Below are 16,253 nucleotides of genomic sequence, written 5' to 3' on the forward strand. Positions count from 1 at the left end.
AGGAGAGTCTCTGCTGCTGGTGGATTGTGGCTGGATGTAATTGAAGTCCGGAGTAACAGGAGAGCTGTGAAGGTGAAAACTGGAACAATGGAAATAACCACGGGGAACGCTGGAAACAGGAACACAGGAACCGGGAGAACTTAGGCACACGGTATGTGACTCATTGTCCGAGGCAATGTGAGAGAGCCACGGACTGGAAGTTAAACCCCTTGCTCAGCAGTGATTGGACACAGAGCTGCAGGCGGAGATACAGCGCTGGATTGAACACCAGGATCAGCTGTGTGCAGGTGTCATGGCAACGTCCACTCAAGCCGGACACCGGCACGCAGCAAAACCCACACAGGACCAGACTCAGGGGTATTCAGCAGTGCGGAAGAGGACGCTCGCGGTCACTGCACCCATGCAGCCGCAACTAGGGCCATGACCTCCGGAGGCCTGCAGAGCGCCGATTCCTGACACCCTTATCCTTATTGGGGAGAATAGCTGTACTGCAATGCATAGTCTTTCTTAAATTATTTTATCTCATGCAGATGCTTCCGGTCCGCCTTACTAACTGTGACATTCAGTATTTAAGGAAGATCATGTCCAAATTCTTACTGAAAGGGAAAAAGGCATTTATTGCTTAGGATAAATTGATGGCCACTAAACTTGCGGGTGGCTTTGGTGTCCCTGATTACGCTTCCTACTCCATGGCGTCTTTATTTCGATGTGCTGCTGACTGGCTGTTTGACAGGGAACTCTACACAGACTCAGCTCTGGACGAGGCTTTATTTGCTCCTTACTCCCTGGGAGCTCTACTGCTGTCTAAACCCTCTCTGATTCCAACCCATATTTATTTATTTATTTATTTATTAACAGTTTCTTATATAGCGCAGCATATTCCATTGCGCTTTACAATTAGAACAACAGTAATAGAACAAAACTGGGTAAAAACAAACATATAGAGGTAGGAAAGCCCTGCTCGCAAGCTTACAATCTATTCTCCACAACCCCCTTTTTCGTGATGTTTATTATAACTGGCGTTCTCTACATAGGAAGTTTAAATGTAACCCTGAGACGTCCCTATGCACCCCACTATGGGGTAACCCCGCCTTCCCCCCGTCTCTCATAAACCCTACTTATTGGCTCTGGAAAGAGAAGGGTCTCTCTAATTCCTCCAAAGTGTTTGACCCAGGTGGCTCCATGCTCCCCTTCTCATCTCTCCAAGAGAAATTTGGCCTGCCTCACACATATTTTTTCATGTATCTCCAAACCCGTCATTACCTAGACACTATCGCCTGTATGCGTACAATACCACGAGGCACTACCCCCTTCTCTAACCCATTACTGGTCTCGCTTAATACCCACAGGGCTGGCCCTACACACATCAGACAGATTTACACCATTCTGACATCTAGCGCAGCGGAATGTAGATGGGATAGATTGCTTGCCCAATGGCGTAAAGACATACCTGGCCTGACCAGTCACCATCAACTTAGTGACCACTATGTCTCTACCCTGAAAGCCCTGACCTCGCCCTACCTACAGGAGGTACACCTCCATACTTTGCAGAGAGCGTATATCTCCCTGATACAACATGCCAGGTTTAACCCCACGGAAACTGGGGAATGCCCCAAATGTCATGTCCGTACGGCTTCTTTTTACCATATGTTTTGGGAGTGTGGTCTGATCCGGTGTTTCTGGTACAAATTACTGTCCTACATCAATCAATTGCTGTGTATACATGTAATAACAACCCCCATATCTTGTCTATGTGCAAATTTCTCTGAATGGGATTTAGGTCCTGAACAACGACGGTCTTTACCATTTCTCACTATTCTGGTGACAGTTTCCAAAAAAGTTATTCTATCCCACTAGCTCTCGTCATCTTCCCCCACGTTAGTAGAGGTTCATGGTAAACTTTTACAGATACTAAATTATGACAGGAAGTCGGCCCAAGTCAATATAGAGCGGGGTGTGAAATCTTTTTATAAAAAGTGGGGCCTTTACATTGATTCGCGGGATCAGACCACACAGACCCAAATATTTAAGGTATTTGAACATACTGAATGGTTCCTTCACAGGAAAATTCTGGAAGACTCGATGTTATAATGCTCTTCACCTGTGCATCATGATTATTCCAGAGGACAAACTCCTATGCTTTCCGAACTGATATGGCTGTATCAATTACGGTCTCTCCCCTCTTCCACTGATGGGACATCCTTACCCTGCCTCCCTGTTTTCCTTATGTGTGTTCCTGCCCTCCCTCTCTCTTTCCCTGTTACTCTCTTTTTCTTCTTTTCCTTGTTTCTAGGTGGTTTTATTTACTGTTTCTAATAATAAGCCTCAGGAAGTGATCTTTGATAGTGGATATGATCTGCTTTATGCAGGTCTGACATTGGAGTGTACCTATTTTACTCTGCTTTCATACTCGTATTACTTCGATAGATGTCTTTTTGGTTTTGACACCGCAATTCTATGATTAATTAATTGATTATTAGAATGCTAGATATATTCCTATCTTCCCTATACGATAGATGGCTCTATGACTTCAATACGTTGTGTGAATTACTGATACATCGTTTGTACTTCATGACTCCAAGGATACCAAATGTTCACATCCTGACATAGGCCATTGTATACACCTCTGTAGTTTCTCTGTACTAATCATCATATGCTTACTATTTGTTCCTGTTTTACATTATATTATTATTATTATTATTATTATTATTATTATCCTTTATTTATATGGCGCCACAAGGGTTCCGCAGCGCCCAATTACAGAGTACATAAACAAATAATCAAACAGGAAAACAGCAACTTACAGTTGATGACAGTATAGGACAAGTACAGGGTAAATAAACATAGTTACATCAGCAGATGACACTGGAATAAGTATCAGGTGGCAGAAGACTGATGGAATTGGTGCAGTTGAAGATTATTAAAGTAAGAAAGGATAAGCACATGAGGGAAGAGGGCCCTGTTCGTGAGAGCTTACATTCTAAAGGGGAGGGGTAGACAGACAGGGGTGACACAGTTGAGGTACATAGAGAGCGTAGAACAAGGGTTAGGATGAGATTTGGCTGGGTTTGTTGAAGAAGTGGGTCTTGAGAGCCCGTTTGAAGTTTTGTAGAGAGGTGGAGAGTCTGAGGGGGAGAGGTAGGGAATTCCAAATAAGTGGTGCAGCACGTGAAAAATCTTGGAGGTAGGAGTGGGAGGAAGTAATCCGTAGGCAGGAGAGTCGGCGTGCATTAGCAGAGCGAAGAGGACGGGTGGGAGTGTAAAGGGAGATAAGGTCAGAGATGTAGATGGGAGAGGAGTGGGTGAGGGCTTTGTAAGCGAGTGTGAGAAGCTTGAAATGGATTCTGAAAGGGAAGGGGAGCCAGTGAAGGTCTAGTAAGAGAGGAGAGGTGGACGTAGTGCGTTTGGTGAGGAAGATGAGCCGGGCAGCAGCATTGAGGATAGATTGCAGTGGAGAGAGGTATTTGTCAGGAATGCCAGTCAGGAGCAGATTACAGTAGTCCAGTCTGGAGATGACCAGTGAGTGGATAAGAGTCTTAGTAGCATCCTGGGTCAGAAAGGGTCTGATCCTGGAAATATTTTTTAGATGAAAATGGCAGGTTTGTGAGAGGTGCTGAATGTGTGGTTTGAAGGAGAGGGAGGAGTCAAGGATTACTCCAAGACAGCGCACTTGGGGGCTAGAGGCATAGGCGTGCGCAGGGGGGGTGCCTGGTGCGCACAGGCACCCCCTAATGTCTGGCAATCCGATCTCACATGCCTGATGCAGCGATCAGCAAGCAGGCTGATTACTGTCCCCTCTGCGTTGCACCCCCTCAGGACTGCATTACTGACCGGACGCCTGGATTAATCAAGGGTGCCGCTGCCCCCGGCTTTCAAACTCCTGGCTCCACCTCAGTGTACAAAAACAGCGTGATGTGACGTGATGACATCATGCTGCTCGCAAACCCACCCTTCACACGCCCACCTCTCTTCTTCAATTCTATGCCAACGCCAACTACTGATGAGGAGCAGCATGCAGCCAGCGTTCCTCTTAGGTAGACAAATTCAATACTGGCAGGCAGTCGGCAGCAACATTGACACGTAACACGTTTTTCCAGCAGCAGCAGTAACTAGTCTGCGACTGTCAGTGTCAGTGAGTGACTGCAGCTTGCAGGGGAAAGAGAGGGAGAGCCAGACCAGGCTGAGGAGGAGCAGTGTAATTGCAGTGAGTGCCATCAGAGGTGTTTGTTTGGTGCACACCACAACATCTGACAATGCATCTGCATTATTAGGATTGGTACAAGGGTAGATATTTTATATTACGTTGACCATCAATAGATGGTGCTAGACACGCCCAAAAGGCAGTGCTAGACACACCCCTCCAACAGTGCACCCTCTAATAAAATGTGCTGCGCACGCCTATGGCTAGAGGAGATAGTAGTGCCATCAATAGATAATGAGATTGTAGGAGGTGAGGTTATGCGGGAGGGAGGGAAGATGATCAGCTCAGTCTTAGACATGTTAAGTTTAAGAAAGCGCTGGGACATCCAGGAAGAGGTAGCAGAGAGACAGTTGGAGATACGAGTGAGGAGAGCAGGGGAGAGGTCTGGAGAGGAAAGATAGATTTGGGTGTCATCAGCGTAGAGATGATATTGGAAACCAAAAGAACTGATGAGCTTACCTAGTGAGGACATATAGAGAGAGAAGAGAAGAGGACCAAGGACAGAACCTTGGGGTACCCCTACAGTTAGTGGAAGTGAGGGGGAGGTGGAGTCATGAGAGGAGACAGAGAAAGAGCGGTCAGAAAGGTAGGAGGACAGCCAAGAGAGGGCAGTGTCACGTAGACCAATGGAGTGAAGAATTTGCAGTAGGAGAGGATGGTCCACAGTGTCAAAAGCAGCAGAGAGATCAAGTAGAATAAGTATAGAGTAGTGTCCCTTAGATTTAGCAGCATGGAGGTCATTGCATACTTTTGTAAGCAGCATGGAGGTCATTGCATACTTTTTGTAAGTGTCCCTTAGATTTAGCAGCATGGAGGTCATTGCATACTTTTGTGGAGTGGAGAGGACGGAAGCCAGACTGGAATGGGTCAAGCAGTGAGTGTGAGGAATGAAAGGAAGTAAGACGGTTGTAGACAATACGCTCAAGGAGTTTGGAGGCAAAAGGGAGGAGAGAGATGGGTCGGTAGTTGGAGAGAGTGTTTGGATCAAGTGTAGGTTTTTTAAGAATAGGAGAGATGAGTGCATGCTTAAAGGCAGAGGGGACAGTGCCTGATGAGAGGGATAGATTGAGAAGGTGGGAAAGATGGGAACAAGCAGAAGGAGAGAGGTAGCAGAGGAGGCGGGAGGGGATAGGGTCAAGTGGGGAGGTGGTGAGGGGACAGGAATGAATGAGGGCCATGACTTCCTCTCCAGATGCATGGGAGAAAGATGACAGAGTAGGTGCGAGGGATGGGGAGGTTTGGTAAGGGATAGGAGAAAGCTGGTTACTGATGGACTGGTGTGATGTGATGTCCTGACGTATGGAGTCAATTTTGGATGTGAAGTAATTGGCAAAGTCAAGAGCAGAGAGTGAGGAAGGGAGACAAGGTGGAGGTGGGCAGAGGAGTGAGTTGAGACTGGCAAAGAGGCGCCGGGGGTTGGAAGACTGGAAGGAGATGAGGTTCTTGAAGTATGACTGTTTAGCAAGAGAAAGGGCAGCACTGAAGGATGAGAGCATAAGTTTGAAATGGAGGAAGTCTGCCTTAGAGCGTGATTTCCTCCAGTGTCGCGCAGCAGTACGTGAGCATTTTTGCAGATATCTGGTGCATTTGGTGTGCCAGGGTTGAGGTGTTAATTTGCGAGGGTGAATAGTGGTTGGTGGAGCAACAGAGTCAAGAGCATAAGTAAGGGATGCATTGTATGTGGAAGTGGCTTGTTCAGGGCATGAGAGAGAGAGAGAGAATAGGAGAGAGAAGCGAGTCAAACAGGGAGGAAAGGAATGTAGTGTCAATAGCTTCAATGTTACGCTTAGTGATGGTAGCCTTAGGAGGTAGAGATGGGCAAGTCGAAAGAGATAGGTTAATAGAGAGCAGGTGGTGGTCAGAGAGGGGAAATGGGGAGTTGGAAAAATCAGAAATATCACAGCGGTGAGTGAAGACCAGATCCAGTGAGCTCCCATTCACATGGGAGGGTGAGGAGGTCCACTGGGAGAGACCAAGTGAAGAGGTGAGGTTAAGGAGTTTAGAGGCAGGGGATTGTGTGGGGATGTCAATAGGGATGTTGAAATCGCCTAGGATAATGGAGGGAATGTCAGAAGAGGGGAAGTGAGGAAGCCAGGAAGCAAAGTTGTCGATGAATTTGGAAGCAGTGCCAGGGGGGCGGTAAATGACAGCTACTCTAAGATGTACTGGTTGGAAGAGGCGTATGGCATGGACCTCAAATGTTGAGAATGTAAGGGATGGTTCTGGTGGTATGAGTTGGTAGGAGTAACTAGAAGGTAAAAGGACCCCAACACCACCCCCATGGCGACCCCCAGGTCAGGGTGTGTGTGTGAATGTGAGGCCCCCAGCAGAGAGAGCAGCAGGAGAAGTAGTGTCAGAGGGCGTAATCCAAGTTTCAGTAATGGCTAGTAGGTGTAGGGATTTGGAAATGAAAAGGTCATGAGTGAGGACCAGTTTGTTACAAACAGATCTGGCATTCCAGAGGGCACAGGATAGGGGGTATGAGTTTGTGGGAGAGATGTGAATGAGATTATCAGGGTTGCTCTAGCGATGAGGTGGGATTAACTTTGAGGGCAGGGATGATGAGAGAGTAGTGATGGTACGGGTGCCTGAGTTAGGAGGGGAAACTGCAGGAGGTGGGCAGGGAGGGAGGTCAGTGTGATGTGGATGGGGATATGGGCAGGTGACAGGGAAGGGAGAGAGGCAGCAGGGCTGAGTTGTGGGGTAGCAGGACCATGGGCAGAGGTAAATGAATGTGGGGCAACAGGAAAGGAGGGGGAAGGAAACAGAGGGATGGAGGGGAGACAGAGGAGGAGGTGTAGGAGACTAGGGGGGAAGGATAAAGATACATTATTAGGTAGACACTGAGTGGTGTGGGGAGTATAAGAAAGCCTTGACATAGTGTTAAGTAGCTAAATAGGTTGAGGGAAAGTGGAAGTAGGAGTGGAGACTGTAAGGGAATCAGAGCAGAAGAATTGCAGAAATGCAGGTGAGAAAAGCAGTGTAGTCTCAATGGGTGTAGATTTAGTATGGAATGAGTCAAAAGCGTAGATAAAGTGGGTGCAGAAATGTATTTGGGCTGTAAGAAATGAAAGGATTGTGAGAGGGTTAAGAAGCAATGATAATTCTGTTTTTTCAAGTGTTTTTAGATGAGAAGATGAACTCACAATTGTTCCAAAGAAGATCTTTGTAATCCTGATTATGGATGGAAACCAGATCTTACTAATGTTCTTTCCTGCAAGTGGGTTGCATAGTGTTCACAGAGTGAAAGTTGGAGGGTGATAAATTTGCATATGCAGTTGATATTGTTAAGTAGTTCATCTGTTGTTGTTTGTGGTTTTCTTTCAGTTTTTCGTCCAGTTTAAGTCCAGGCTAAGTCCAGGCTTTGATATTAAAATTATATATCTGATCCCTTTGAGCCTCCTCCCTTAGAGTCCTACACCCTGGATCAATCAGCCAGGCTTAATCAGCCAAGTATACTCTAATATATCTCATGAAAAACATAATAAACAGATTTTTCTTTTAAAATACTTACCTTTCCAGTGTACTGCCATAGCCACAGTAAAAATCATTGCCAAAATGGCCACCACACATGTGCAGTAGGTAATCAGTCTCCGGACCATGTCGGGCGCAATGTTTCTAGAGACCTGTGCATGCGCAGTAGACTGCGGCACAATGCCGAAGCCTACTGCACCATGGAGAGGAGGTGGCCCACCCGGAGTCTGCACATGGGCCCCTTCCTCTCTTAAAACGCCCCTGATAACATTCATACCTCTTTTACACCTAAGTCCCAGTTCTAACCCAGGATTTGGAACACAGTTCCAAACCTGGATAGACCTGGGACTGGCCCTTTTCCACTGCGGCACTTACCCGGATTACTCCCGGGTCGGAGCTGTCTACACTGCACACACAGTAGACGCCAGGAGTCTCAGCTGAAGTAAGAGACTCCGGCTCTGCCCCCTGACGTCACTAGCCCCACCCCTGCATAGTGTCATCGCTGCCGGAAGCAGCGTCACTGCCGTGGATCTTCCTATGCTGAAAATGGGATCCGGGTCATCCTTACCCATTTACATTTCCCTTTAATCCAGGTCCTTCCCGAGATCAACCCTGCAAGCGAGCCAGGTTGAATACCCGGGTCACTGGACCAGGACTAACCATTTTTTCACTGAGCAGTGAGCCGGGTTATAATGGCAATAACCCGAGTTTTAGCGGAAGTGGAAAAGAGGTATCAGCCAAGTGTTTTAGATTTAATTTATACAATGTTAGAGTTGCACTAGAGTAGTAATACATTTCTGTCCGTTTTATTACTTTCGTTTCTGCTATTGCTTATGTTTTCCTTTTTGCAGCAATTATTAGAAGTTTTATTGCAACATTTAGCATAGAGTAATGCAAGAAAGTGTTTATGATATGGGACATGTTGACCAAAGTAACAGCTGTCCCACTGAAAGTCACTGAGCAGCTTCATTGACAGGCCTGTGGTGTCAGCTTACAACACATGTGCCTGTAACACATTTATGACAGTTGTCTGGTAGATAGTCCAAAAATATCTTCCTGAAATAAAAAAAGAAAATGCAACTGGTCTCCTTGAATGCTGCGCACACTTCAGCTGTACTGAATGCAGTAGAAGGCTATTCAGAAGTCTTAGCTCCCAGGCAGCTGAGAACTTTCCATCATGATTAAATAGTCACTGAGATGTGTGTTTTAATATTAACTTAGTTTTCATTTTGTAGATTAGAGTTTTATACAGTTGTTTATAGTATTCAAAATATGTTAAAGGTTAGGAAAAGAAAGTGGTAAAAGTGCTACTACAACAGCTATACCATGTCTATCGGCTACCGCACATTGTCACAGCACCTAAATGACTTGAAAAAAGAAAATTTCAGTCTGAAATTGAGGATCTACTTCTTGGAAGAACGGATCCAGCACAAATATGAGGACAGCAGCGATGATGTCTTCAGAAGTGTGAGTATTTACATTGTCTTTATTAAAGCTTATTGCCCCGGATAGATGGTTTCTTTGGTGCGGAAAGTCATTTGTTGTAGTCTGACATAACTGTTTAATCTATTGGATATATACTGGAACATGTATTCCTTAGGGAAAGAAAGTACTATCACTTATAGTAGTTGGCATATTATACAATAGTGAGAAGGAAAAATAATATCAGATTTTTCTATAGGATTTTTAACTACACTTTCATTTTTATTGTTAGGAGAGCTGTCACTGTAAAGTAGTATAGTAAATGTATGCTGTGTGTTTGTTTATTGAACATTGGAAATAAAACCATTATTTGTCAGCATTATATGAATGTTAATTTGACCCACGTTTATAGTGTAAGGTTCTATAAAGCCCCTGCTGACATGTTAGGAATTTAAAGAGAATGTGTCCCCTGGATCTTGATTTAGAACATAGGGGCCAATTCATCATGCCCTTCAGCCTGTAATTATGCAGAACCATCAGATTCTGCATGATTATCACTGAGGTAACTAAAACCACAATTTAGCAGGGGATATCATGTGTTAATGGTAGAATCAGAGCAAACTACTTCACCCATAAAATGTTTTGGGACATTGCATTTGTGCTATTTATCAAGCTCCGATAATTACATATTAATTTGGCTTTACCTTACACTTAAAGTACATACTGCAAGAGGGGATGGAGTAGGGCTGATGTGTGATTACCTGCATTTATCCTCTGGTAAGCACAATTTCTTAGCTCCATATATCACAGCGCAGGTATCTTATACAGGGATACAGGCTCTCCGATAAGAGCCTAGGCCAGTGAAGGGAGAAAAGTAAAGTGATAGCTAAAGGCTAGCTCTCAATTTGCTTCAGAGTCCAGACCTGACTTTGTCAATGTGCATGAGTGGTCATTGGACTGTGGGACAATCTGTGACAAAAGATCGTTAACAGCGATAGCTCCAAGAGAGCCTTTAGGCCAGTAGTCCAAATTTAGCCTTTAGGCCAGTAGCGTAACAGGGTAGCAGGGTGCCCTGTGCTGGCCCCACCCTGTGAGCTCATGACATCATGATGTTGTGCAGAGTGGACGGAACAACTAGCACTGGGAAATGCAGAACTGCCCGGAGTTTCCCGAGGACTCTTCGTGTGGCTGTACATACAGACTGCAGGGTGCATGCCTACAGCGCCCAAAGGATGCTCCAGGTGGACGTGCAACAGTGATCCTGGCCCCAAGGTGCTGTTCCAGGGACCCTGCTTACAATAAGCAAGGGCTTCAGGGCAGCAATGGTGCCACCCTCATGGCCTTGCTCTCTGTGTGACTGCACTGCCTGCTGACCCCTAGTTACTACCCTGCTATAGGTTGCAATGGTTAACTCTTTCTAATGGTGCTATCAGGAGCCATGCTCTTAAAAAGTGAAGATTTCTGGATCTTAAAAACATCTCTAAAGTTTGCAAGGTTTAATACATTTTGGGACCAGTTCAGTGGCAAACGCAGGATTTCCATGGGGGGGTTTCCAGAACTGGGTGGAGCCAATCACGGGGGTGGGGACAGAGGTGACCCAGTATATGCTGGGTCCATAAAACTAGTGTGTGTGTGTGTGTGTGTGTGTGTGTGTATATATATATATATATATATATATATATACATATCTACACATATATATACATATATATATATATATAGATACACCTATGTATATATACACACACACACATACATATACACATATACATAGCATATTAAACATGCATACATATATATATATATATATGTATATATATATATATACATACAGTACACGTATATATACACACATGTATATATATCACATATGTGTGTGTTTATATGTATGTAACTATGTATATACCTGTGTATATATGTATGCACATGGATATATATGTACTATAATTAAAATAAAGTAAACTTTTATTAAGCACTTACAAGTGCCACCAGGAAGACAGCAGGCTGCAGAGGACGCTAGACAGCCATTAATAATACTCATGCAGCAAAAAAAAAAAAAAAAAATTTTGTTTGGTGGAGGGGGGTTTCTGGGTACTCGGAACACCCCCCCCCCCCCCCCTGGGTGCACCACTGCAGTTCAGTAAGGTTAGCAAATTCTGCTAATCAGCAGAATTTGCTAACCATTAGCACATATGCTTGGGGCCGCCAAGCGCTGGGCAAGGCTGTCCAGCATGCTGACCGGCGCCTCCCTCCCTGCCTCAAGGAGAAATTGCAAACAGCACGCAATTTCTGCTTGAAATTAAGGATGACTCCTGCCGGTGCAGCTTAGCTGCGGCCGCAGGACTCCCGGTGCCATTTTGCTGTCGCAGCGGCTGTGTGTGAAGTCATGCAGCCGCTGCGGCCACCCCCCGACACGCCGCCATTCACGCATACCAGCCCACCGTTTTGGGCTGGCACGCCCCCGCAACGCTCCGTTTCCACCCAGAAAATGGAGCATTGCCGCCCCCTCCCGCCCTGCGACCGCCTCTGCCTGATTGACAGGCAGTGGCGATCGTAATTTCTGCCCCCCCTCCCCCCCCCCCCCGCAGAAATTGCAGGTGCATGCGCAGTAGGGCCTGCTGCGCATGTGCCCGCGGCCCCTCAGCAAAAATTCTGTGCAAATCGCTACTTGCGATTCATATTGAATTTGCCCCTATGTTGACAGTAACCCTGGTGACATTCATATTATCAACATGAGAATGTTGACATTGTGATATTCGACATGTTAATTTCGACAATTCAGCATGTCGATACTGATAACGTGTTATAATGTTGACAATGTATTTCTGAGGCTTCCCTAACCCTAACTCCTACCCCTAACACTATAACCCTTAAATTTAAGCCTAATCCTAGCTCTAATGTCGACATTTTCACTCTGTCAGGTGTTATACTGTATGTTGACATTTTGTCAATGCTGACATTTTCCAGGAAATCAAAAAGTCTGATCAGTCTGGTGGTATGTATTACTGTGGCCTACTTAATAGTTCAGTAGTTGAGTTTGTTTCTGAATAGTAGTCTCTGCTTACATTATTTTGTAAATGCCCTTATATTACTGTAGACTCAGGTATATGTTTTTTGTTTTCACTGTTTCTTTCTAGAAGTATAACACTATATTTCCCAGCCCAGCCAAACTTATAGACCAGAGAGGTGAAAGGCAGGCAAGGATGGACTGCTTCTTGCAATCCATTGATGTGCATTGCTGCGGAAGGAGGCAGCAAACAAGTGCCTAGCTGTCCACAAAACAGCAGGGCCAAGCAGGATCAGCTAGTAGATTACACTTTGTGACTGGAGCCTGAGCTGCCATAGAAGGTCCTTGATGGGGGTGGGGCCAGGTACCTTGAATCATTAGGCTCCACCTCTGCTGCATTAGGCTGCAATTCGTGGGTCTGTGGGGAGTTGGTGTGACCAAAGTCATGCAATTCTAATAGCGGCGTAAAGCAGTAGCGAGCAAGGCCTAATGCTGCAAAGGGCGTGGCTATGATCAAGGGCCTTTTGACCATGGTCAGCAAAAGAAATAATTTGGTCTACGAGGGGGTTTTCTAGGGGGTATATTTACAAAGGTGTGTTTTTTTTTGAAGTGGAGAGGTTGCCAATAGCAACCAATCAGATTCTATCTATTATCTTCTAGAAGCAGCTAGATAAATGTTAAGTGGAATCTGAATGGTTGCTATGGGCAACATCTCCACTTCTAAAAAACTTACTCCTTAGTAAATATACCCCAAGGTACTCAGAAACCCCTCCTACATGCAACACTGGCTCCTGCTTCTGTAATAGCAGAGTGTTAATGAGGTAGGGGCTAACTTTTTAATTTTTGTGATAATGTTCATGACAACATCGTGAAGTATTCCATCAGAATTTACCAACTATCTTCTGCTTGGACAGCTCTCTCCATAAACAGCTGTCTTGGCAATTCATGTATCGTACATGCGATGCAGTATTGCAGTTTGCACATGCACCAAATGTTCTTCAGGGATGCACACTGACCAAACAATGCTGGCTGCATCCACTTGGCTAGAATAGGATGCAGTCAATTTGCCGGCAGTGGGGATCTCGGCGTTCAGGATACCGACGCCAAAATCCCAACAGTTGACAATGCCGCCAGCGAGAATCCCGGCGACACCCATAGAGTGGGAATAGATCCTGTGCTGAGCGCAGGGAGTTACCGAGCCCGCAGCATGGTGAGCGCAGGGAGCCCGCAAGAGAACTCTTAGCACTCGTCCAGATGCCGGCATTCAGGCGGGATGCCATTGTCGGGATATGGACAGCCGGCATCCCCTCTGCCGGTAATACATACGGAACCCACTAGAATAGCACCAAAAGGTATGGCTAATTTAATACTTCAGACTACCAAAACTCATAAAAGTAATATTTTATAATTATATCAAATAAGGAGGTATATTACAAAATAAAAATAAAATAATAAAGAGCATAATATTGCATGGAAAATAAGATGAGTGGGAGAGGGAGGATAGTGGAATGATCTGAAATGATCCCTCTCCATTGTAGTCTGTGAAAACAGATAACACCTACAGCATTATTAAAACACTTCAAGCTCTTATAAGAAAACGTTTTGAGATCTTTATACAGTACATTGCATATCATCACTGTTCTCATTGAGGACATGGGAGTGGTGATATACTAGTGTGAAAATAAAGAGACTAGAGAAGTGCAGGAGATATTTGTGATATCTCCTATTATATCTCTTCATACATACCGTTGAGACATTAAAAGTGAGAAATAAATGCATAAGGTGTCGCTTTCACATTTTTTTATGGGGAAAAGTTTGATAAATATACACCATGGTAAGGGAGTTAATATGGCAGACATCCTCATCACCATTTTAAGCACATATTAATGAGTGATATGGTATTAGGACATGGGCACAGTATAGTATGTCTGTGGCAAATGATTAGAATTTTGTGCAGAGGACAGTTTTGGTACTGTACAGTATATGTATGAACATGTTTACAATATGGTGTGCTGATGCACACAGTGGCAGAACTACCACCAGTGCAAGCGGTGCCTTGCACTGGGGTCTGCCAATGTGAAGGGGCCCAAAGCCAGCGTGGCGTGTAATGAGTCAAACTGACTCATTACATGCCGCCCGCCGCTGCGGGCCGCCGAGGAGGAGAGCGCAGGGACACAGCCACAGCTAGAAAGAGGAGGAGGGAGGGGGACTGGAGACGCAGCAGCGCAATGTGATTGGTAGAGGCTCTACTGCAGCTGCCCCTCTCCTTCCATATATGCTGGGATGCGCTTCCCTCATCACAGCAGCGACGGCCAGCCTATGTGGAAGGAGAGGACAGCTGCAGCAGCGCCTCCACCAATTACACTGCGCTGCTGCGGCTCCAGTCCCGAGTCCCCCTCCCTCCTCCTCCTTCCCTGCCTGCCCGGGATCATCATCTGCCTGACTGCCCTCACAGAGGAGCCAGTAAGTATAATTTATTCTTTCTTTCTTTCTTTCTTTCTTTCTTTCTTTCTTTCTTTCTTTCGTAATGTGTAGAAAGGGGACGCTGTCTGCCGTAATGTGTAAAAAGGGGACGCTGTCTGCCGTAATGTGTAAAAAAGGGGGATTGTCTGCCGTAATGTGTAAAAGGGGCTCTACCTGGTGTAGTGGCGCTACTCTGCGGCATAATTTGAATAATTGAGACTACTGTACAACGTAATATGAATTGGTATTATTTTGTGGCCATACCCCTTCCCCATGAACCCATGCCCCTATATTTTTTGCGCGCGCCTACGGCGTGCACTGCTCCTATTTTACATAAAGGGGACGCTGTCTGCCGTAATGTGTAAAAGGGGCTCTACCTGGTGTCGTGGCGCTACTCTGCGGCGTAATTTGAATAATGGAGACTACTGTGCACCGTTATATGAATTGGTATTATTTTGTGGCCACACCCCTTCCCCATGAACCCATGCCCCTATATTTTTTGCGCGCGCCTATGGCGTGCACTGCCCCTATTTTACATAAAGGGGGGGCGCCAATGCTGTTTCTTGCACACAGCACTAAGATACCTAGTCACAGCACTGTTGCTAGGTATCAATTTCCCTGCCCTGAGCAGGTCCCCCTCACCAGATCCTTTCCAGGGCTGAGGGGGTGGACTTGGACAGGATGAGGGGGGCCCAAAGCATTTTCTTGCACCTGGGCCCACCACTCGCTAGTTCCGCCACTGGATGCACAGGTTGAGTCTCCCATATCCAAAATTCTAAGATGCAGAATATTCTGAAATACAGATTTTTTTGGGAGCGCAACTGAGATAGTGAAACCTCTGATTTCTGATGGTTCAGTGTACACAAACTTTGTTTCATGCACTCAAGTATTAAAAATTCTGTATAAAATTACCTTCAGATACAGTATGTGTATAAGTTGTATATGAAACAGAAATGCATTCTGTGTTTTGACTTGGGTCCCATCCCCAAGATATTTAATAATGGTATGCAAATATTCCAAAATGCAAAAACAAATCCAAATCCATAATATTCGTCATAAGAATTTTGGATATGAGAGACAAAACTGTAATCTGTAGGCACATAACTGGTATATTATGTGTGTTGCAAAAGCTCATGTGTATAGGCATAGCCTATGATTGGTACAATATGGGAAGGTACATGCTGTTACAGTAATATGTGGGTACATGACTGGTACTGTATGTGTGTTTGTGGGCTGGCACAATATACAGATGTAGCCATGGTCATTGTGGTCACCCTTGGCTCGCCTAGTCACACCAGCACCTTAGTAAACCGGGCTGCGACTTTTGTCTATCAATGCAATGTAAATGGGCGCGTGTGGAGAGAGATTAAGTGGAGGGAGATAAAGTATCAACCAATCAGCTGATAACTGTTATTCTGTCTAGCACAACCTCTAAAATGACAGTTACATACAGGGCCATAATTAGGTGTGGGCCAGGATGGAACTAGCCAGAGTCATTGTTCGAGCAGGGGCACCATCTGGCTCAGCTTGACAGTGGGTATCCACTGACAAAGGCTAGAACCAAAACACGTTCGGGGAGAATATCTGGGAGAGTGACGTGAATGTACCAGCGTCATACATTAAAGCCACAGTGGAGAACCGGAAGTCAGGAGCTGGGAGCGGGGTGTACTGTCCAATAATGGAAAG

At 45.4% G+C, this 16,253-nt stretch overlaps 1 protein-coding gene across 1 annotated transcript in view; it reads left to right on the plus strand.

The window, feature by feature from the left end:
- The first annotated feature begins 8,759 nt into the window (after positions 1-8,759).
- Positions 8,760-16,253, plus strand: part of PDE4DIP (phosphodiesterase 4D interacting protein) — a 1,081,329-nt gene continuing 1,073,835 nt past the window's right edge. Inside the window, exon 1 of the mRNA XM_063940306.1 lies at positions 8,760-9,142. Within this exon, the coding sequence (XP_063796376.1) occupies positions 9,002-9,142 (141 nt within the window). The 5' untranslated portion in view covers positions 8,760-9,001. The remainder of the gene's footprint in view (positions 9,143-16,253) is intronic.

This window comes from Pseudophryne corroboree, chromosome 9, assembly GCF_028390025.1.
Source record: "Pseudophryne corroboree isolate aPseCor3 chromosome 9, aPseCor3.hap2, whole genome shotgun sequence".
Lineage (NCBI taxonomy): Eukaryota > Metazoa > Chordata > Amphibia > Anura > Myobatrachidae > Pseudophryne > Pseudophryne corroboree.